General features: G+C 42.2%; 1 protein-coding gene across 1 annotated transcript in view; it reads right to left on the bottom strand.

Moving 5' to 3' along the window:
* LOC126473149 (huntingtin) overlaps positions 1-22,940 on the bottom strand; it is a 516,516-nt gene that overhangs the window by 357,638 nt on the left and 135,938 nt on the right. Inside the window, exons 14-16 of the mRNA XM_050100007.1 lie at positions 16,671-16,950; positions 10,344-10,471; positions 2,765-2,919 (exon numbers count right to left, since the gene is read on the bottom strand). Of these exons, the coding sequence (XP_049955964.1) occupies positions 2,765-2,919; positions 10,344-10,471; positions 16,671-16,950 (563 nt within the window). The remainder of the gene's footprint in view (positions 1-2,764; positions 2,920-10,343; positions 10,472-16,670; positions 16,951-22,940) is intronic.

Raw genomic sequence — 22,940 nt, 5'->3', positions numbered from 1 at the left:
TAAGACTGTTGCTTACGTACCCCTAAGATAAACACCAGTCAACGAAAGCACACTGACCAAGGGATTCAGCTGGGGGAGTGGAAAACCTGTGTTCGATTCCCAAACACATTCTGCAGTTTTTTTTATTATTTTTCCCCCATATCAAAACTGGTAGGATAAGGAGGGCTAATAAGGTAAGGAATAACAACAACACAGGTAAATAAATTTTTCAGGTGACTTTTTATGAAAACATTTCTGAGTAAGAGTGCAGGGTATTTTTGGCTCAAAAACGGGCTGTTCGAGTTATATGTGGTGTAAGTTCGAGAACCTCTTGTCGACCCCTATTCAATAGTCTGGGAATTCTGACATTGCCCTCACAGTATATATTTTCTTTAATGTCATTTGTTGTTAGCAATATTAGTCTATTCCCGAGAGTTAGCAGCTTTCACTCAGTTAATACTAGGCAGAAATCAAATCTGCATGTGGAATGCACTTCCTTGACTCTTGTGCAGAAAGGAGTGCAGTATTCTGCTGCATCCATTTTCAATAAGCTACCACAAGAACTCAAAAATCGTAGCAGTAGCCCAAACTCTTTTAAGTCCAAACTGAAGGGTTGCCTCATGGCTCACTCCTTCTATTCTGTCGAGGAGCTCCTGAAAGAGCTAAAAAATTAAGCAAATTCCAGTGTGACATTGTTGATTTTCTTTATTTAAACTTATGACTTGTCACCTGAATATGTTCTTTATATTTCATTTTATCTGTTTCTACTACCGTGTTATAATTTCATGTATTGACTCGTTCCATGACCATGGATACTTCTCCTTAATTTGGTCCCACGGAACAATAAATAAATAAAATAAATATAAATCATGAGGGACCACACAGAGCCAACTGCATGACACTTGCATACAGCCAGGTGCTGGACAGAATTTTACTTCAAGGGTTCAAAATTGTAGTATGTTTCTGAAAACCCAGATAGAATCACTCAACCAAGTGGATGCAATAACGATTCATAGCATAATTCACAATCAACTGTCAGCACCGATTTTTAGCTGATGTTATTGCATGCACGACACTCATTAAATGTAATTCCCAAATAACAAAGATTTTAAATGTCAACTAAACCTGTTTACTATCGAATCTTCAGAAGGAATAATGCAGTTATGCGAAGACTGTATTCATTAGATGATGATGATGATGATGATGATGATTGAAAGAGCTATTGTAAGGGAACCACAAGGGTTAAAAATTTAATTTTTTTACTAATCAAAGCCATTTGAGAAATTTATTTGCCTACCTTGTTAGTACTCCTTATTGTTTTCCTTGCCTCATTAAACCTCCAGTTTCTAATACATTCAATACGGAAAAAATTGCAGAACCCAAGTGGGAATCAAACACAGGTTCTCTGGGCCCTAGCCAGATGCCTCAGTCACTACATACGCAGTGCTTTCGTTGATTGGTATTTACCTTATACGTACATAAAAAGCAATCACAAAAGTTTGTCCCCTTGATTTCTACGATAATATGCATTTGTAGTCCCCATATATAATGATGAAAAATGCTCAATTTTCAATTATCTATCAACACTTTCAATTTGGAGGTGATCTTGCATCATGAAATTTAGGGGAGGTTTTCTCAACAAAGGGAAGACGTTGAGTTAAAATTTAGGGTCTTTCGTTTTAGGTTGTACACAGGTGACCTGCCGAATATGAGCCGAATTGGTTGGCTGTGTCCGAGATCTTCATCTTGTCAGTACTGTTAGGTGGTAGAAATAATGTCACCATTGAATAAAACCTTCTGAATATGAAAACAGGTAATGCAAAGGGTTGTGTATCAATTAATATTATAATATTATGTACTGAGTTAATTATGCTGACAGTACTACACAAATGGTATACAATTAGAAAGAAATCACTGCAAGTGGGTCATTTAAAACAGCGCCAATCAAACAAGTGATAACCAAGAAGAGGGTAACTGGATTTCAAACATAAAAGTATCTTTGGGTGTACCCCCAGTGAATGTAAAAAAAAAGTAACTTTCAGCGAACTCCATGAAAATGTAAGAAAAAATACATAAAAAAAAGGTTACTGTTAACATGATATACAGGATGCAGCTATATCAGGCATAGATAAATATATCCAAGTGTCATCTGTGCTAAGCTATAGTGAACAATGTGGCTAATTCTGTGATGTGCATGACATTATTCACATTTATACCTACCAATTTATGCACTAACTTCTTTTATGGAACTGTACTTTTTTTCTGTTGGATTGGGAAGAGGCTCTGAAGAGTGCTTCAGTGACTTAACATACATGAAACTAGATCAGACAGTAACACAATTACAGCACCAAAATGGCTGTCCCACCATCTGGAGAAGGGGTCCAACAAACATATGCCCTGTTGTACAAAATGTAACCACACACTTAATTCAGTCTGTGTGTTTATTAGTATGACTGTCATAGACAAGTGCTGAAAATATTGACATTGTTTACTGAAACACGCTATAAAGTGATTTCAGGTAGAGAATACTGCTGGTATTTCATGTTTTTCGGAAGTCGTCAATTGATCTGAATTAAGACTAACTGTGTCAAATTGCAATAATAATATTTCTGCTGCTATACCATCAACAGTCAACATAGTGAAAGTCAATATTAACTGTGGCTGTAATCCATGACCAGAATGTCACCATTACAAATGCTACTAAGACATAGCTGAGGACCCACTCCATTTTGATGATGTCTTTTCTTACTTCACTAGATAAAAATAAACACAAAAAAGGTCTCACCAGAAAATAGATTTCCAGCAAGTTGAACCAGCCATGTCTGACAACTGATGTCCAGAGATAGCGCCGAAGCTGTTAAAAGTGACAGACTTGTGGCCAAAAGGCCACCTGCTGAACTTAGCGTTAACGGACCTGCTACAACTGTGCCATCCGACTGACTGAAAAATATAACAACTCGTTATTGAAGACAAATCATCATCTTGACTTTTAAGAGTGCTTGCTCATTTAATAAATCAAAAGTAACTGAACACAAAGTGGACAGACACATTTCATTTAAGTTCCCCCCCTGAAATAATTGCAAAGCATGAACAAAACAAAAGGAACAAAGCAGGAAACTGAGAAACCCCACCTGCCTCTCCATTGCTTTGTTTGAGAAATACCAATACAATCTGGCAAACATTAAGATAACAACAGAAGACAAGCAGTAATTTTTTCCAAAATAGCCCCTTTCCTTCTAATTTACTATCTTATATTTATCTGATGCATGCATAGATAGTATTAAGCAGTATTTTAATAGTTTATTGACTATACAGAGTACAGATTAAGTTTCTATGATTTTTTTGTCTTTTATATAACTTTACTCAGTCCACATCCACTGAATGTACTTCTTCTACATAGGTTTGATAAAAAGTAGATGAAACACTGCTGTAACATGAAGGATGTGCACAATGTGGCATGACCACATTCTGTATCTGATAGCAGAAGGTCAATTGAAGTTGTACAGGGAACAGTGACGGCTGTATTTGAGTCAGTTGCAGTGTGTCCAATTTGAAAGTGAGGAAGGCCAGTACAAGCACTCTATCAGTATATTTAGGAAACACGAACCACGTGCATAGATCAAGACTGAAATGGCACTTGGTCATAGTGCATAACAATGTTTCCTTCTGGCACTGCACCTCATCACCCTTCATGACAATGAACCTCGTGCAGGATCTCCTCAGTATGGGGGGAAGATACTGGAATGTCCACCATATTCACTCTACAAGAGTCTGCGCGATTACAATCTGTCTGCCAAAATGAAGGAACCTCTTCATAGCATGCAGTACAAGACAAATGAAAACATCATCCACATTATAGGGCAGTCCTTGGGAGACATCAACAGAGATGGATGTGCTGATGGCATACAATGCTTTCCATCTCTGTGGAGGAAGTTGATGGAGATGCGAGGCGATTATACTGAGGGGACGTAATACGGTGAAGGTCTGTCAATAAAGTCTGGTATGATTTATAATCGTGTTGCCAATAATTTTTATTCAGCCAGTGTACAATCAACAAAACATGACCAATGAGTAAACATCCCACTGACATGAGATCATTACACAGTACTAGCTTAGCTGGATAGTAACTGAGGTGGAAGCATCCATGGTCAGTTTAAGGAATCACTTTGCTATTTGTCCAAGGCAATTTAAGGGAAATTACAGATACCTTAAGTTGAGATAGCTAGACTGGGATATGAACCTCATTCCTGCCAAATATATATCCACCACCAAAACATACAGACAATGATGAAGGTGGGCAAGCTAAAGTAAGTTCTTGACACTATGAGAGAACTTGGGATTGGCATACTTGTACTACAAGAAACAAGATTCAGGGACGAAAGCACGATGGAATCAGAGGGATATGTAATTCTCAAAGGGAAACCCTGTGTTGGGGGGCCAAAGCAACCTTTTATTTTTGGCACACCCTTTGTAGTAGATTGTAGATACCTGGATAATATCACTGCGTGGAAGGGCATAAACGAGAGGCTGTCATACCTGACAATAAAAATAGGAAACAAAACCTATACAATAGCAAATGCACATGCACCAACAAATGATGAGGATAAAAAAGACAAAGAAGGAACTGAACATTTTTGTTCCACTTTGGATAAGGTAGTGACAAATGTGGACAAACTATTTTTCTAGAAGATTTTAATGCACACATGGGCATGGAAAGGAACTTTAGAGGTCCTGTGGGAGATTCTCCAACCCACAAGAGAACAAACAAGAATGGTGAGAGATTAGTGGACCTGTGTAGGAGACACAGGATGAGAATAATGAACACCCATTACAAAGTTAAGGCAGGCAAGAAAAGAACATGGGTCAGCCCTGAAAGCAGGGTTGGGGAAAAACAGTGAGACCATGTAGCAATCCGTGACAAGAATCACATAGAGATTATGAACACAAAAGTGAGGAAAAATAGCAGGATTGAATCAGATCACTACCTTGTTGAAATAAAATGCATGTGGATACCCAACAGAGCAAGGAAACATAGGACCAAAACACTCACAGAATCGACCTAGATCTTCTGAAAAAACACAGAGAAGAGTATGCAAAGAGAATGGTAGTTCAGAGTGATTGGAAGAGGGTGAGAGATATGATGGAAGAACAGGCAGTGCGACTGGCTACTAACGACAAGAAAAGGAAGCATGAGTGGTGGATGGATGAATGTGAGAATGCAGTTGAGACAGGTGGAAAGAATGGATGAAATAGCAATCCCGAAAAAGTAAGAAGGCATGTCGAACTTCCAGAATGCAAGAAAAATTGATAGCAAAATGATCAAGAAATGCCAAGAGAAGTAGATGGAATGCGAAACTTGAAGAAGCAAACACAGCCTGCAAGAAACACAAATCACGAGTCTTTTTAAGAGAAATGAAGAGCAGAATTAAAGGCTTCGAGGCCAAAGAACTCTTCATAAGAGGACAAGATGGCACAATAAAAATTGGCAAAAAAGAGGTGCGAGGAAATGGCTAGGTATTTTAGGGATCTGCTGAATGCTGAAGCACCAACAGTAAAGTGGACACTCTTACGCTCAAGCAACAAAAGTCAGAATAGTCTAGACAATGCACCCACCAGGGCGGAAGTAGCAGAGACAATTAAAAACCTCAAAAACAACAAGGCATCAGACAGTGATGGTATCTGTGCTGAAGAGATCAAGTGGTGTGTGCCTGAAATAGAAAGAAGTGTGTATAACGTAATAATGGATATCTGTAGAAATAAGAAAATATCCATAGACTGGAAAGAAGCCATTATAATACCACTACACAAGAAAGGGGACAAGAAAGTACTGGATAACTACAGGAGCATCTCTCTCTTAAACATGGGGTACAAGGTTTTGTCGAGAATCTTGCTGAACGGAGTTGAAGAACAACTGGAGCCAACAATAGGAGAGTACTAGTCTGGCTCTAAAAGAAGGGAGGAACTGTACAGAACAGATATTTGGAGTAAAAAGGATAATAGAACACAGACACAGGAAAGGAAAAAAGACAATAGTGACATTTGTGGACTTCCAAAAGGCCTATGATTCAGTTGACAGAAGTACTCTGCTTGATGTGTTAGAAAATGGAGGACTGGATGCTACAACACCTGCAATAATAAAGGAAATGATAAGCGACACTACTGCCAGGATCAGGCATCGCAGTATGCTGTCAGACAGCTTTGAAATAAAAACAGGAGTCCGGCAAAGGGACGGGTTGTCACCAATATTATTTAACCTGATTTTGCACGATGTAGTGAGACAGTGGAGACAACTAAACAGTAACATGAAGATCAAATGTGTGCAAATAGGGTACAAGGTCAAACATAATGCAACAGTGGACTGCCTGGCATTAGCAGATGGCATGGCACTCTTAAATGAGACAGAAGAAGAAGCAAAGACAGCACTAGAAAATCTAGCCGAAACAGCTGAAAAGATCAGACTGAAGACTGCATATAAGAACAACAAGACATTGAACACCGAGTCTGACTGGAAGATAGATGGCCAAGTAGTTGAGAAAGTCAACAGTTTTCGTTATTTGGGGGAGAAGATAACTGATGGCATACAGAGCAACAGTAGCGCAGTAGACAGGGCACAGTTTTTGCAGAAGCTTCGGAATGCGGTGAAAACAAGATATGGCAAGAAAAATCTGTCACGGAATGCCAAATTGCAACATTACTCAGCAACTGTAAAAAATGCTGCTCTGTATGCATCAGAAACACTCACACTCGGCAAGAGAGCTTGTATACAGTTGGAGATGAAGGAGCAGAAAATTTTGAGAGACGTATGGGGCACCAAAAAACATGGGGATATATGGATATACAGAACACGACAGGAATTGTATGAAAATACTGAAGCCATATCGAGCAATACGCAGAAGAGGAGGTTACAATCTGTTGGACATATCATGGGAATGAACGAGGAGAGGTTGACTAAGAAGATATGGAATGCAAGATGTCATACAGGAAGCAACTGGGTGAAGGAAGTCAGAGATGACTGGAAGACTGTAGGAATAAAAGAAAGAAATCTGCAGGCAGTAGTACAGGACAGGGAGAAGTATAAAGGGTTGGTGGATGGTCACAGGTGGCCAGACACCAAAATCAAAGTTGTCTTAACAGAAGAAAAAAGAAACAGAAGAAGCAAGAGAATGAAGAGGTATTGAGAAGAAAGATGTGCAAAACAAACCACCCAAGATCCTGAAAGGTCATAACGAAGAAGAAGAAGAAGAAAAAGAAGATCCACTGTCTTATCGACAACGTAGCTTCTCTCAGTATAAACGAATGAGTTGCCATTCACCTAAAAATATAGTACCAATAATAGTCAGTGCCTGACACTAAAAACGATTATGTAAGCAATATGTTCACCTAGCTGTTGCAGCTCCCACAACAGATGAAATTATTATAGGTAAAATGGTACATACAACTTCAGGGACACTGGTACAGAATATGGTAAATATTGCACTACGCAAAGTGTACTGTATAATACCTTTTGGTGTGAATGGTGGTGGACAGTTTGGAAAAAATTAAGAAAAAAATAATACCACAAAGACATGAGAGACAGAATTGTGGACCAAAACAAGACAACAAATATTGGCAATTACAAGGAGATGATGTAAATGTCAAAGATATTATAGATGGAGATTATATTCACAATGGACAATGATGGGGACTGAAACCAGCCATGGCATTTCTTTTTTTACAGAAAATATACTGCTCTTCATCCCAAGTGATCTAGAAGATAGGAGAAACTTAATCAATACTGTTATTTGAAGCCCTTTATTCCCAAATACATGGCAAGTGTTTTAACCACTGTGTCACCTAGCTCGGCAACAGCAAGAAGATGAATAAGAGAGTGACAAGGTTGTGTTTCCCAATTCTTCACCACTTCACATAAGGCAGGACCGCACAGAAAGGGGTGGCAAGACAGAGCGCAGGCACCGAGGGGGCACAAAAACAGACTGGAAAAAAGCCAAGAAAGATGGTTTAAGAGTTAAACGGAATAAGTATACGAGTTCTCCTATCCCTCACGTTCCTATCTTCTACCTACAAGAAGAAGCCTTTTCCTCAGCATGTGACTGTAAATGCATGCTGTTGTTGCAGTGGCTATTCTACAGTGTCATTCTGCCCAAGTAGCACCATAAAGAAACAGCTACTATGGAACAGACAACTACACCTACATGATTTATAAGACAACAGTGCATCTGGTTGACAAAACTCCCTCAAATTTAACAACAGAGTTATGCCGCTACTTCGCTAAGATATTTTAGGATCTCAAAGATCAGGGACTGGGTGCTGAAGCAATTAGGTTGGTTGATCAAAGGCTTCCAAGTTTTGCCCATTTCTGCCAGCTGAGGATTGGAGGTGGAGTAAGCAAGAAACAAGGGGTATTTAATTTACCAAATGTAATAGACATAGTCATACAGTGAAGCTAATTTACGAAACAGTTGCTTTCAATTTACAGGCAAAAGAGTCCATGAAGGGCCAGCTTCCTATCTGATTATTTTGTAGGTATCCTCCCTCCAAGGGATGCTTATTCAAGCACTGAAATGGATCCGAGGATATTTATGACAATGCCAGGGACTAAAGCAGCTTGTGAAGGTATCTCCAGCAAGCTACAGATAATAAAAATCCATGTAAGGGCAAGTATGGGTGAAATCAGACTGTCAAATGTACTATCTCAGCATCAGATGACAACACAACTGCTAAATTTGGCTTCAATGCCATAATTAATGTGACATTTTGCCTGCTCGACACACATTGCTGAGATTACATTTTGGCAGGTAGACTAGGGTGGTGTGGAAGTTGCGTCAGGTAGGGGGAGAAAGAGGTAGGAGGGCTGTCCTGGGCACCTTTTGAAGCTGGTTATTGTTCTCCTAACAAAGGAAATTCCCCTTTTGTCCAAGCAATTTCGTAGCCTCTAGCATCACAGACACTAACCACTTCCTTCACACACTCTCTACTAATTGCACACCCCTTTACCATCTGGATCCCTAGTCATCACTGTTGATGCCTCCTCCCTATACACCAACATCCCTCTTGCCAAAGGCCTTACCACTACCAAACACTAGCAACATCCTTCAGACACCAAACCCAAGCCCACTACCTCATTCCTCAGATACCTTGCCAACTATATCCCGACACACAACTACTACTCCTTTGAAGGGAACGTATATAGACAAATCCTCGGCACAGGCATGGGCACCCACACAGCACCCTCCTATGCCAACTTTTTACAGGTCATCTAGAGGAAACTTTCCTAATCTCCCAAAACCCCAATCCTCTTGTCTGGCTCAAGTTCACTGAGGATGATAATAATTTTATGACTTGGACACAGGACCAAGACAACCTATCCTCATTCCTCCACAACCTTCACTTGGTCCTCAACCTAACACACCACCTTCATGAATGTTGACCTCCACCTCTATGATGGCTCTATCCACATCTCATCCAAATTAAGACCACAAACCACCAACAGTACCCACATTTCCACGAACCACATGGTCAGGCTGTGTGGATGACATATCAGCAGTGATGAGAATTCCCTCAGTCAGTATGCTGAAACTCTCAGAAGAGCCTTCACGGGCAGGCATTGCTTCCAAACCTAGTCCGCAAGCAGATCTCCTGTGTAATATCCTCATACAGCCCTAATCATTCTACCACCCCAAGAATCAGCTACAAAGGAGTGCCCCCCCCCCACCCCTCATTGCCCAATATCACCTTAGAATTGAGCAACTGAAACACGCACTTCACCAGAGCTTTAATTACCTATCATCAAGTCTTCAAAAGAGGGACATCCTCCCCAAGATCCTTGCCACCCCACCTAAAGTTGTCCATCCAACTTCCACAACATCCTTGTCCATCCACTGCCACTCACAACCCCTTGCCACAGGTGTCATATCTCTATGGAAGACCCATATGCTCTGTGTGTGTGTGTGTGTGTGTGTGTGTGTGTGTGTGTGTGTGTGTGTGTCTTCTATTTCCGACACAGGCCTTGTTAGCTGAAAGCTTATTTGTGACAGTCTTTTTGCTGTGCCTACATGCAACTCAAATGTAGTAATAATAAATTCAACGTCTTTTTAATCTATCTTGAACCCCATGGGACAGCAAGTGGACATCATGAGTTAAAAGTCATAGCACCAATTAATCACCAAGGTCTTAGCTATCGAATATCTAACATTAAGAAATGTTGCTGTTTTTAACTGAACCCACTATGAAATCTCTGTTCCAGCACTGACAACTCCCCCCCCCCCCCCTTCGAGAAACTACGCCTTTGTAATTTTTAACTTAAAATATGCAAATCAAATACAGCAGCAGTTTAACATGGATAAAATAAAAAGAAACATTTTTACCTTTGACTTCTTTTAAGGTTTCCTCTTTTGGAATTTGTCTTGCCCAGAAAACAACAGTTCCAAGCACGAGGGTAAGCCGTTGTTGGGAAACGAGCTGACAGCTGGCTCAAAGCTTCACAGCATCCATACTGAACAAAAAGAAAGGCAAACAGAGTAACCTATACTCTCATATGTAGGAGAGAAAGAAGAAAACTTGAATGTAACATTTGACACTAGTGGCACATTTGTGCTAGTGGATTAGTTACATTACCAAAAAATATCAAAATTAATAACTCTTTCAAAGGTTTTATCAAGTAGTGGTTACTACCAGTATATACCATACAATATTAAGGTATAAATTTAACATACAATAAATAAGAATGACAAACATCAAATATCCTATGTGCCACTGAAGCAGGTGGTCTCACATCAGTACCCAATACCAATGTTGTGTGTGACAGAGTAAATCCAAGGAATTAATTTGGCCTCATTCCCAACAGTTGGATTTGTTGATAAATACCATCGAGCATATTCTGAAATCAGAGCTGCACAACGCACATACAAAACTTCGCAAATTGAAAAATTGGTTAACTGAAACTAATGGACCATTAAGTTGAGGTAATCCGATGAGTGGATTATGATGAGTTAACAAGCAAGCAAGGGTTCTATTCAGGATCCTCTTAAATGACATGGCAAATTTCCATTAAACAAATCTGAGGATACTTACCACATACTGTGAATTGAAAACACAGAACTTTCCACAAAAAACAAAATCATGCGCAGAGCATGAGGCAGTTGTGTGGATTGTGGTGAGGCCATGTAATAGATCTGTATTTTGTGCGGAAAACACAGAATGATATGCTCTTACAATGAATTGAATCACTGCCATGAAATAATTTCTCAGTTGTTCTTTGTGCACGTACAGTCATCTGGCCACATCATCTGGGACACTTCACACATACGGAGCACACTGAGTGGAGGGGAACCCCTAATGATGAACCAAGTTCTGAAATCTGTAAATGCTGCCATAATATTGCTGCCGCAGTGCCATCCTTAAACTGCAGGTCACACATGGTGCAATAGTTCCAATGGCTGTAATGTGTTTATAATGAATTGTGAGTTAGCAGTTGAATTTGTGTTAACAGTGCAGTGTAAAGTATCATACTGTTAATTTCAAACATATGTGAAAGTATGGTTTCTCTGTAAGTAGCTAGGGGCAATAGCTTAAAAGAGCAAATGTCATGAGATTGTACATAATGTTGAATGTTATTCTGCGGAGCATCTTATACCTTTGTTCAAACTCATCGAATGGGTAGCTGCAGCTCTGAAAATCAGAATGACTTCTGCGAAAAAAATAAGAAGGAAGATGTGTGTTGGATATCTGCAGGAACCAACTATATCTTTCATCTCCAGAAAAAACTGGAGTGCATGCTAGTTAACAAAAACTGGATAATTTTCAAGAGGATGACACGGATATGTCTATCATGTGTGGAAAGAATATCCCACCCCATAGAAGTATATTCTCTCACTTCAAAACAGTAAGTTGTTGTTCAGAGGAAAACCCAGCCTTTTAGTGGTGCAAAAGAAGATCAAATTTCAAAGGAAAACCTTTACTGGAAGAAGAGTTCTGCTCACACAGGATGTTATCATTGTCTGGAGATGCTGTTTTCTGAGTGAAGTACAGGGTGCGTCAGTCAAGCCTTCATTTATTATTAGTGCGTGGAAGTGGTGGTGGTGGTGGTGGGGGGGGTGAGTACCCGAGGACACCACTGCATTCCCCAACACAAAGCATTTCAGTAGCCATGGAGCAGTGGACTAAGCACCAACGATCGTTTGCAGTGAGAGCGTTCTACCAAAGTGGTAGCTATGTAGCCGCTGAGCATCATTTCCTGGTGCATTTTCAAATTAATCGTAATAGGCCGGTGCCTTCGGTCACCTCAATAAAAACTTGGGTCCAAAACTTTGAAAATGTCAGAGAAACAACAAGGGAAAGAGGTGGCAGAACAAAGACAGTGCATACTCCCAAGAATGTGGAATGTGTAAGAATTGCTGTGGGAAAAAGCCCCTGGAGATCAGCGCATAGACAGAGTGTTGCACTTCGAATTTCTGACAGGACTGTCCAAAGGATTTTGAGATTAGACTTACATCACCACCCATACAAAATCCAAATGGTTAACGCTTTGAATAACAACAACTTCACGGTCCAACAGCATTTCTGTGAAAGTCTTTTACAAATGATTGAAGAAAACAAGGAGCCTCTTCATAACCTCTGGATGAGTGACGAGGCACATTTTCACCTCAATGGACATGTGAACAAACAGAACTTTAGACATTGTAGTGATCAGGACCCTCACCAACTCCTTGAAAAACCCCTGCACTCAACCAAGGTAACAGTTTGGTGTGCAAAGTCCTCATTGTGAATCATAGGCCCTCATTTTTTTGAAAACAAAAGAGGGCAATTCGTTACCGTTACTGCTGAGTGCTATTCAATAATGTTAAGGACATTCTTCATACCTCAGCTTTGTCAATATGTCATGAATGATGAAACATTATTTCAACAAGATGGAGCAACAAGTCACAGAGCACACGTGAGCATTAATGTTCTCAATGAAGTTTTTCCTAACCAGATGATTTCCAAGATTGAAGCGATTGCTCCCCCCCCCCCCCCCCCCTCCCCACCCGCTCCCCCCGCCAAGCTTGTGATTTTTTTTCTTATGTGGTTACCTTAAGAGCAAAATGTACAAAGAAAGACCTCATAGCGTTGGTGATCTCAAAGCAAGAATCCAGCTGGAAATCGATAGAATTCCTCAGGGTATGCTCCATCATGTGATAGACAGCTTCATCAATCGCCTGTGAGAATGCCATGATCGAGAAGGATGCCATCTTGCTGATGCTATTTTCAAACAATGAAAAAAATGTGTTGATGTTTCTTAAATGCTTTTAAAAGTAGAATAAGATTGTATGAATAAAATTTTGATATCTGCTTCTGTGTTTATTTTACACTCATTTAAAAAATGCAGGTTTGATTGCCGCACCCTGTGTCTAAGCGCAAACTTTACGAAATTGTCTGGTTGTATAAAATGTGGGTAAATACTGGTCACTCCAGACAGACTGCATGGACTGATGGCATTGCGTGAGGAACAATAAAAGTTCCACTTGGAAAAGGTAGTTGGCTCATTCTATTACATACTGGAACAATCAACAGCTTTGTTCCAAATTCTTTGCTGTTCTTTATATTGAACAAATTTGGGGACTACTTCAAGGAACTGATGGCAACAAAATTTAAAGAGTGGTTCATATGGTCTTTGCTTCCAAATTTCGAATAAAACTCCATTATAATATCCACTGAGCAACATATCACTCCAGTCAATCAACAAAGCCCATGTACGCAGCAACAGGAAGAGTGACACAGTAGATCTGCTAGGAAAGAGCCTAAATGGAAAAGGCAGAACTGCTGAAAATTGTGAAACAGAATAAATCACATTATTTTGTTTACAACACTGACAAAATTACAGAGAAAATGGTCATAGAGTGTTGTGCCTTCCATCATATCAATGCCATTTCAATGTAGCAGAACTTGGGTGGGTTCAGGTGAAATCATACACTGTAGACAAAAATAAAGGTTTAAATCATAAGATTTTAAACTTTTTGTGCACAAGTTACTGAGCATTATTACTTGCACAAACAGCACAATATTGTCACACATGTGTGGTACATTTTGGAAGAGGCAGTGGAACAAAAAGAGTTACCAATAACTACTTCACCTTTGAGGGGCAAACATACAAACAGATAAAGCCTACAGCCCTGAGAACCAGAATGGCTTCTTCCTATGCCAACCTTTACATGGGTTGCTTAGAGCGGGCTTTCCTTGTATCCATAGGCCTTGAGCAGCTGGTTTGGTTTAGATACATTGATGACATCTTTGTCATATGGACTCATTGTGGTGAAGCTGACCCGTTAAAATTCTTGGAATCTCTAAATACATTCTCCCAATTAAATTTCACACATGCCTATTCTCAATCCCAAGTGACTTTCTTTGATGTTGATCTCATCCTCACTGAAGGTCAGCTACACATGTTAAACCCACTACCTACATTTTAACAGTTGACGTCCTCTCCATGTCAAACGTTCCCTACCATACAGCAATACACCGCCATTCTCACAGCAGTCTTCACTGGACGTAATTACCCCACCAGCCTAGTTAAAAAGCAGATTTCCGGGCCATCACATCCAGTCCTGGTACCGCTGATCCCTCCAGAAAACAACTTAGGAGTACACCTCTTATCACTCAGTATTATCCTGGTCTCGAATGTACTAAGCGGCTACTTCAACAAGGCTATGACTTTTTAAAAACATGCCCATAAATTAGGTCCCTTATATTTTGCCCACCACACCTAGAATAGCTTTATGTCACCATCACAATCTCTGCAATACCCTATTCAAACACTATGCTCCTTCTGCACCCATCTCCCCACCCTATGGCTCCTACCCCTGCGACCATCCCTACTGTAAGACTTTCTCTGTGCACCTTCCCACCACCACCACCTGTACCAGCCCTGTAACTGCCAAAACATATACAACCAAAGCAAGAGCCACATGTGAAACGATACGTCATATACTAGCTGTTCTGCAAACAATGTTCAGCCTTTTTACATCGGCCAAGTTATCTGTTAGGATGCTCCACAACATGACAGTAGTAACCTCCATGCCTGTTTCACTACACATGCCATCTGCTTTCTTCCCCCAGGCACCAGATCCTCAGAACTCCACAGATGGGAACTCACGCTACAACATGTCCTTGGCTCTTGCCACCCACCTGGCCTTAATTTATGTTAATTTCTTTGGTCTCAGCATTTCTTCACAGTAACTATTCCTTTCCTCACTCCATTGTAGTTTTCTACATCTTTCATTTTCTGACCTGTCTATTTTTCATCAGTCCTATGCTATCTCTATTTCATATAATGCACTTAGCTTTTCGCTCTTATTAACTTGTGCACAATGTTTTAGTAGTAGTCTCTATCTTGCATATTACCCAGTCTTCCATCTTTAAACTCCCAGGTTTTCAAATCTCCTCCAGTGCAGTATCCAACAATCAATCTTTCCTTCTTATCCCGTCCAGTAAGTCACTACTGACCCAGGGTTCTGGGTGACTTTACTGTGACTCTCTCCATTTCCTAAACCTCACAAGTCTTTTTCCTTCAGCCCTCTTCCTTCCCCTTCAACCCTTCTGCCAGAAGAACGACCTAATGGCTCTGAAAGCTTGCGAACCATAATACCTTTTATACATGTGTTCTCCCACTGCCGCTTGGTTAGTAGGTTTTTTTATCTATCCAATTACATCATATATATATAGTGTATGTATTATATATGCAACAGATAGCAGAAAAGAAAAATGTATTTGTGTCAGGAGTGGGTTTACAGCAAGTGCAGCCATTTCCCCTTGCTGTGTTTCAGTCACAGCAGTCACTTTGCTGAAAAGTTTTCCAACCAGCACCTCTCACTTCATGGGCCTCCAAATTGGCTACTCAATCTGACAATGTAACACATCAAGCCTCAAACGCTGGTTTAATTTAAGTGCCTGTTCAATTCAACAGAAAAGTTTATAAAAGAAAACCACTAGCTCTAGGTGGATAAAGTGTATGCAGAACTAGTAGGTAACACATTTCATACTGGATTTTCACACTCAAGCTTCATAATTTACTGATTAGCATTTTTAAAAAGATTACACTGCTTTTTCAAATCCAGTGTTCTTTAAGTTAACTGCAAATGCAAGTTGGTACTAATTTTGAGTAAAATACAGTAAAGTCTTTTCCACCTTGGATTTTCCACAATAAAGCTTTGATTTTTCAAATTGAGTACTGCCATTCTTAATATCTCTTATTTGCAAAATAAATAATCTTGAAAATAAAATTGTGATTTAATAATGGTAGAAAAAATATCTACGTAAAAAAGGAAGATGTCACAGAAGGAAAAATAGAACTACTTGTGTTTTCCCTGAATATTATGAGAATAAAAACAATAATGAAAGGCTGAGTTCATTCTCTAGTTCTCTTTTATTGTTGTCTTCAATGTCTCAACTAAGAAGTCTGGAAATGTTTCTGTCTGCTCCTTGAATACACCTGCATTCTACAGTCTTCAACTATTTGTTACAGAATTGAGGAATACATCTCAGTGTATATCTACCCATTGTCTGCTGTGTAGTAAATTGTTTTTTTCTCATTTGTCTTTGGCTGGCTCTTCCAAAATCATGCGCTTTTTCTTATACAATGCATACACTACTCAGAGGGTTCTGTCATGTAGATAAAAATAAGCTAGTGCCAAAAATTTGTTAAAATATATAATGCTTACCGATAGGAATTTTGAAGAAAGGATTAAGCTCTTGCAAAGCAGGCTTATCATCCGCGAAAGTGATGATTCGACCACTCTGTCAGATGCAGCTGTGCAAGGGTAGAGGTTGAAAGGTGCTGGAATGCTGTTAATGACAGACCGGTATGGCAGTGAGTGGTTTGACATTTCTGGCATTGTAACAAGCAACTGGCTCATATAGCAATTGCTGTAATAGGCTCCTTTTGCTGTCACTGTATCTTGATGAGGGTAATCCACTGGGAAGTACAGCTTGTCAATTATGCTGAAACAAATACATTTGAGTGGCATCTGATTCCCAGTTCCACTTTCTTTCATTATTTCTCACATGTAGATTAACAATGTTTCAATTTTTTTACAGGAAAAAGCAAAAACAGCCAGGCTTAAAAGTGTCTCTACCAAAAATTAATATCTTAGAATATAAAACTGTTTCAACAACACTGTTCTAAAGAATGAAATTGATATTAATGGGGTAGTAGGCATTGTTGTCTTAGATTATTTGTGTTGTTTCGACATAACATGCATTAATAGCCAAAAAATGATACATATAATATCCACAGCAACAGACAGGCATAGCAGCTGAAATAAATAACTGACACAGAACAGTCCCACTCAACATCAGTTGTCTTCCGAAAGTGTGAATATCTCAATATTTGATGCAAAAATTACTTTAGTTTTTATAACAAAACTGGAAATTAATTTAAAATTTATGTAAGTCAGCAACAACTATTGTTTCAAGACACTGATACTCAAAGTCCCACACCTCTTCACAATTTATTCATAAGACCTACAAGTGCCTTTTTGTAACATGATAACAAACATGAGATCATGTCACATTAGATACTAATTACTATGAACATTCCAAAGTAAAGTCTCCACTGGTAGCAACATCTGTAAGATAGAACAAACTGCTTGCTCACATCAGATGTTAACATCGAGTCCCATTACTCCAACCCCTTCACTTTCATATCCAACTAAAACATGTACTGGTCCATAACTTTTTTTTTTTTTTTTTTTTTTGTTTGTGGTTTTAGGGCGCAAAACTTCTATGGTCATTAGCGCCCAGCCCGTGACATAGAAAACAGGAAAAAAACGAAATTTAAAATCGGCAGCAATGGGAACAAAATCATAAAATTTGAGTAACTAAAGGCAGAAGGAATGCTTAAAAATCCACTGTAGAAAGGGGTTGGTTGTCCCCCAAAAAAAAGCTTCAAATGACTGACGTCATTTCACTGTCACTAATAAACTGTAGAACGCGGTCAGCTGAGCGCGTGTCATCTGCTAAAATCGACGATAGATCAGGCGATAGCTGTAGACGGGAGCGTAACGGATTAAAGTAGGGGCATTCAATTAAAAGGTGTCTGACCGTCCACAGCTGAGAGCAGTGGGGACAGAGTGGGGGAGGATCACCGCTTAAAAGATGTCGATGACTAAAAAGACAGTGCCCTATCCGGAGTCGAGCTAAAATTACCTCCTCCCGACGACGCGTTCGGGAGGAAGAGGTCCAAGCGCAAGGAAGGGCTTTCACTTCCCGCAATTTATTGTGGGGAAGTGTTGACCAATGCGCATGCCATAAATGAGCAGCTTGGCGACATAAAACGCTCCGTAGATCGGTAAACGGAAGAGACTGAATAGCTGGCCGAGGAAGAGACACTGCAGCCTTGGCCGCTATATCGGCCGCCTCATTTCCACAGATACCAGCGTGTCCCGGGAGCCAGAGGAACGCCACTGAGACGCCCCCCAGGTGGAGCAAGCGCAGACAGTCCTGAATCCGGTGGATCAGAGGGTGCACAGGGTAAAGAGCTTGGAGACTTAGGAGAGAGCTGAGAGAATCTGAGCAGATTACGTACTGTATCCGCTGATGGCGGCGGATGTAGTGGACAGCCTGGAGAACAGCGTAAAGCTCCGCAGTATAAACCGAACACTGGTCGGGAAGCCTAAAGTTATTTGGGGTGTCGCCAACAATATAGGCACTCCCTACACCTAACGATGTTTTCGAGCCATCGGTGTAAATAAATGTGGCTTCCGTCATTTGTGCACATAGAGCAGCAAATGCCCGACGGTAAACAAGTGTAGGGGTACCATCCTTGGGAAATTGACATAGGTCTCTGAGCAAGTTGATCCGGGGACGGAGCCAAGGCGGTGCTGTACCCCAAGTTGTCAAGAAAGTTTTAGGAAAGCGGAAGGAAAGAGAATGGAGCAGTTGACGGAAGCGGACTCCCGGGGGTAGTAGGGAGGAGGAGCGGCCTGCATACCCGACATCAAAGGAGGCGTCGAAAAAAAGGTTATGGGCTGGATTAGCAGGCATGGAAGACAGATGGTTAGCATAACGACTCAGAAGGACTGCCCGCCGATTGGACAGCGGAGGTTCAGCAGTCTCAGCATAAAGGCTTTCCACAGGGCTGGTGTAAAAAGCTCCAGATACTAAACGTAATCCACGGTGGTGGATAGAGTCGAGACGCCGAAGAATAGACGGCCGAGCAGAGGAGTAGACTATGCTTCCATAATCCAATTTCGAGCGCACTAAGGCGCGATAGAGGCGGAGAAGGACCACTCGGTCCGCTCCCCAAGAGGTACCATTCAGGACACGGAGGGCGTTAAGCGAACGCAGACAGCGAGCCGAAAGATAGGAAACGTGGGAGGACCAGCACAGTTTTCTGTCAAACATAAGACCCAAGAATTTAGCGACGTCGGAAAACGGAAGGTTGACAGGACCTAGATGTAAGGAGGGCGGAAGAAACTCCTTACGTCGCCAAAAATTTACACAAACGGTCTTACTGGGTGAGAAACGGAAGCCGGTTTCGATGCTCCACGAGTGGAGGCGATCGAGACATCCTTGAAGACGTCTTTCAAGAAGGCTGGTCCGTTGGGAGCTGTAGTAGATCGCAAAATCGTCCACAAAGAGGGAGCCCGAGACATCAGGAAGGAGACAATCCATAATTGGATTAATGGCGATGGCAAACAGTACAACACTCAGCACAGAGCCCTGGGGTACCCCGTTTTCTTGGGAGAAAGTACGGGAGAGAGTAGTGTTCACCCGCACCCTAAATGTGCGCTCTGCCATAAATTCGCGAAGAAAAAGGGGCAGCCGGCCTCGAAAGCCCCAAGAGAACAGTGTGCGGAGAATGCCTGTCCTCCAACAGGTATCGTATGCTCTCTCCAGATCAAAAAATATTGCTACCGTTTGGCGTTTCCGGAGAAAATTGTTCATGATATAAGTGGAGAGAGCAACAAGATGGTCAACGGCAGAACGATGCTTTCGGAATCCGCATTGGGCTGGTGTTAAAAGACTGCGGGACTCCAGCCACCAAGCTAAACGGTAATTCACCATACGCTCCAAAACCTTACAGACACTACTCGTGAGAGAAATGGGGCGATAGCTAGAGGGGAGATGTTTGTCCTTTCCAGGTTTCGGAACGGGAACGACAATAGCTTCCCGCCATCGCCTGGGAAAGGTACTGTCGGTCCAAATTCGATTATAAAGGCGAAGGAGGTAACGCAGGCTATGGGTTGATAAATGCAGCAACATTTGGACATGGATACCATCCGGTCCTGGGGCGGAGGAGCGAGAAGAAGAGAGTGCATGTTGGAGTTCGCGCATGGAGAAAACAGTATTGTAGCTTTCGCGATTGTGAGAGGAGAAAGCAAGATGTCGTACTTCCGCTGCACGTTTCTTCGGGAGAAACGCTGGCGGGTAATTTGAAGAGCTCGAAATCTCAGCAAAGTGCTGACCCAATGAGTTAGAAATTGCGACGGGATCCACTAAGGTATCATGCGCGACAGTGAGCCCAGAGACCGGGGAGAAACTAGGCGCGCCTGAGAACCGTCGAAGCCGACTCCAAACTTCCGAGGAGGGAGTGAAGGTGTTAAATGAGCTAATAAAGTATTTCCAGCTTGCCTTCTTGCTATCGCGGATGACGCGACGGCATCGCGCACGGAGCTGCTTATATCGGATACAGTTGGCCAAAGTTGGATGGTGACGGAAAATGCGAAGAGCACGTCGCCGCTCACGTATTGCGTCACGGCATGCCTCGTTCCACCAAGGAACTGGAGGGCGCCGGGGCAATTCGGAGGTGCGTGGTATTGAACGTTCCGCAGCTGTGAGAATAACGTCGGTAAAATGTGTGACCTCATCGTCGACGCTGGGAAAGCGACGGTCATCGAATGTCGCTAGAGACGAAAAAAGTGTCCAATCGGCTTGGGCAAACTTCCAGCGACGCGAGCGCATATATGGCAGTTGAGGCTGCAGTCGAAGAACACATGGAAAGTGGTCACTCGAGTGTGTATCATCAAGGGCGAACCATTCGAAGCGCCGAGCTAGCGGAACAGTACCGACCGCAAGGTCCAAATGAGATAAATTTGCCGTGGAGGCAGACAAAAATGTGGGGACCCCAGTGTTGAGGCAGACTAGATCCGCTTGGTGGAAGACGTCTAGCAATAGTGAGCCACGTGGACAAGGATGTGGAGATCCCCAAAGCGGGTGGTGGGCATTGAAGTCCCCAACCAGCAAATAGGGGGGTGGAAGCTGATCAAGAAGATGAAGGAGATCAGCTCGTGCCATTGGTGTAGACGATGGAATGTATACCGTACAAAGAGAGAACGTGTATCCAGAAAGGGAAAGACGGACGGCGACAGCTTGGAAGGAAGTGTTTAAGGGGATCGGGTGATAATGGAGAGTATCATGGAGCAGAATCATGAGTCCTCCATGGGCGGGAGTGCCTTCAACAGAGGGGAGGTCATATCGGACGGACTGAAAATGAGGGAGAACAAAGCGGTCATGGGGACGCAGCTTTGTTTCCTGAAGACAGAAGATGACCGGCGAGTAGGATCGTAAGAGGATCGACAATTCCTCCCGATTGGCGCGAATGCCGCGGATATTCCAGTGGATAATGGACATAGGGTGAACAGAAAATGGAGGAACGTGACCAAGGGTGCTGTCAACTCAACGACTGCTCAGAGCTTGCGACCGACAGCATGGAATGGCATTCAGTCGAAGGCAGAAGATCCTGATCCATAGGTTGGTCAGGAGCAGCTCCTGCCACCAACGATCGGCCAGTTGACCGGCCACCAGCAGGGCGCCTCGGCGACACAGAAGATGGCCGAGGGCGATTTCCGCCAGGTGGTGCTGTAGATGGGACACGCCTTGGCGGAGAAGGAGAGGAACTGTGTTTCTTCGTAGCCTTCTTAGAAGTATGATGTTTAGATGAAGGAGGAACCGATGGTTGTGAAGTTGCGGTACGTAAAAACTCTTCACGAGAATGCTCTTTTTTCGAAGACTTGGCGTCTGACTTTTGGGCTCGAGATTTAACAGAACCCGATGAAGGGTGAGCCATAGAGTGGGCAGGCGAAAGGGGTGAGGTTGAACGGGCGATCTTTGCGCTGGCCGATCTGACGACCGTGGTACTAAAGGTGAAGTCGCAAGTCTGCGTGGCCGCCTCCGTTGTTGGTCGAGGAGAAGCAAGGACAGCGCTGTATTTACCTTTCTGAGGCACGGTGGGCTGTCGACTGGCGAGTAACTTTCGAGCAGCAAAGGTCGACACCTTTTCCTTCACTCTTATTTCCTGGATGAGCTTTTCATCCTTAAAAACGGGGCAATCTCGAGAGGAGGCAGCGTGGTCACCCATACAGTTGATGCAGCGAGGGGATGGAGGTGGACAAGCACCCTCATGGGCATCCTTGCCACAAGTAACACATTTGGCCGGATTGGAACAGGACTGGCTGGTATGATTGAACCGCTGACATCTATAGCAACGCGTAGGGTTTGGGACATAAGGGCGAACGGAAATTATCTCATAGCCTGCTTTGATTTTTGATGGGAGTTGAACTTTGTCAAATGTCAAGAAGACAGTGCGGGTTGGAATGATGTTCGAATCAACCCTTTTCATAACCCGATGAACAGCTGTGACGCCCTGGTCAGACAGGTAATGCTGAATTTCTTCGTCAGACAATCCATCGAGGGAGCGCGTATAAACGACTCCACGCGAGGAATTTAAGGTACGGTGCGGTTCCACCCGGACAGGGAAGGTGTGGAGCAGAGAAGTACGCAGCAATTTTTGAGCCTGGAGGGCACTGTGTGTTTCTAACAACAGGGTGCCGTTCCGTAATCTGGAACAAGACTTTACAGGACCCGCAATTGCGTCGACACCTTTCTGTATAATGAAAGGGTTGACCGTGGAAAAGTCGTGACCTTCGTCAGACCGAGAAACAACAAGGAACTGTGGCAACGATGGAAGAACAGTCTGTGGCTGAGACTCA

The sequence above is a fragment of the Schistocerca serialis genome, chromosome 4 (genome assembly GCF_023864345.2).
Source record: "Schistocerca serialis cubense isolate TAMUIC-IGC-003099 chromosome 4, iqSchSeri2.2, whole genome shotgun sequence".
NCBI classification, from domain to species: Eukaryota; Metazoa; Arthropoda; class Insecta; order Orthoptera; family Acrididae; genus Schistocerca; species Schistocerca serialis.
This window is presented reverse-complemented; position numbering and strand designations above follow the sequence as displayed.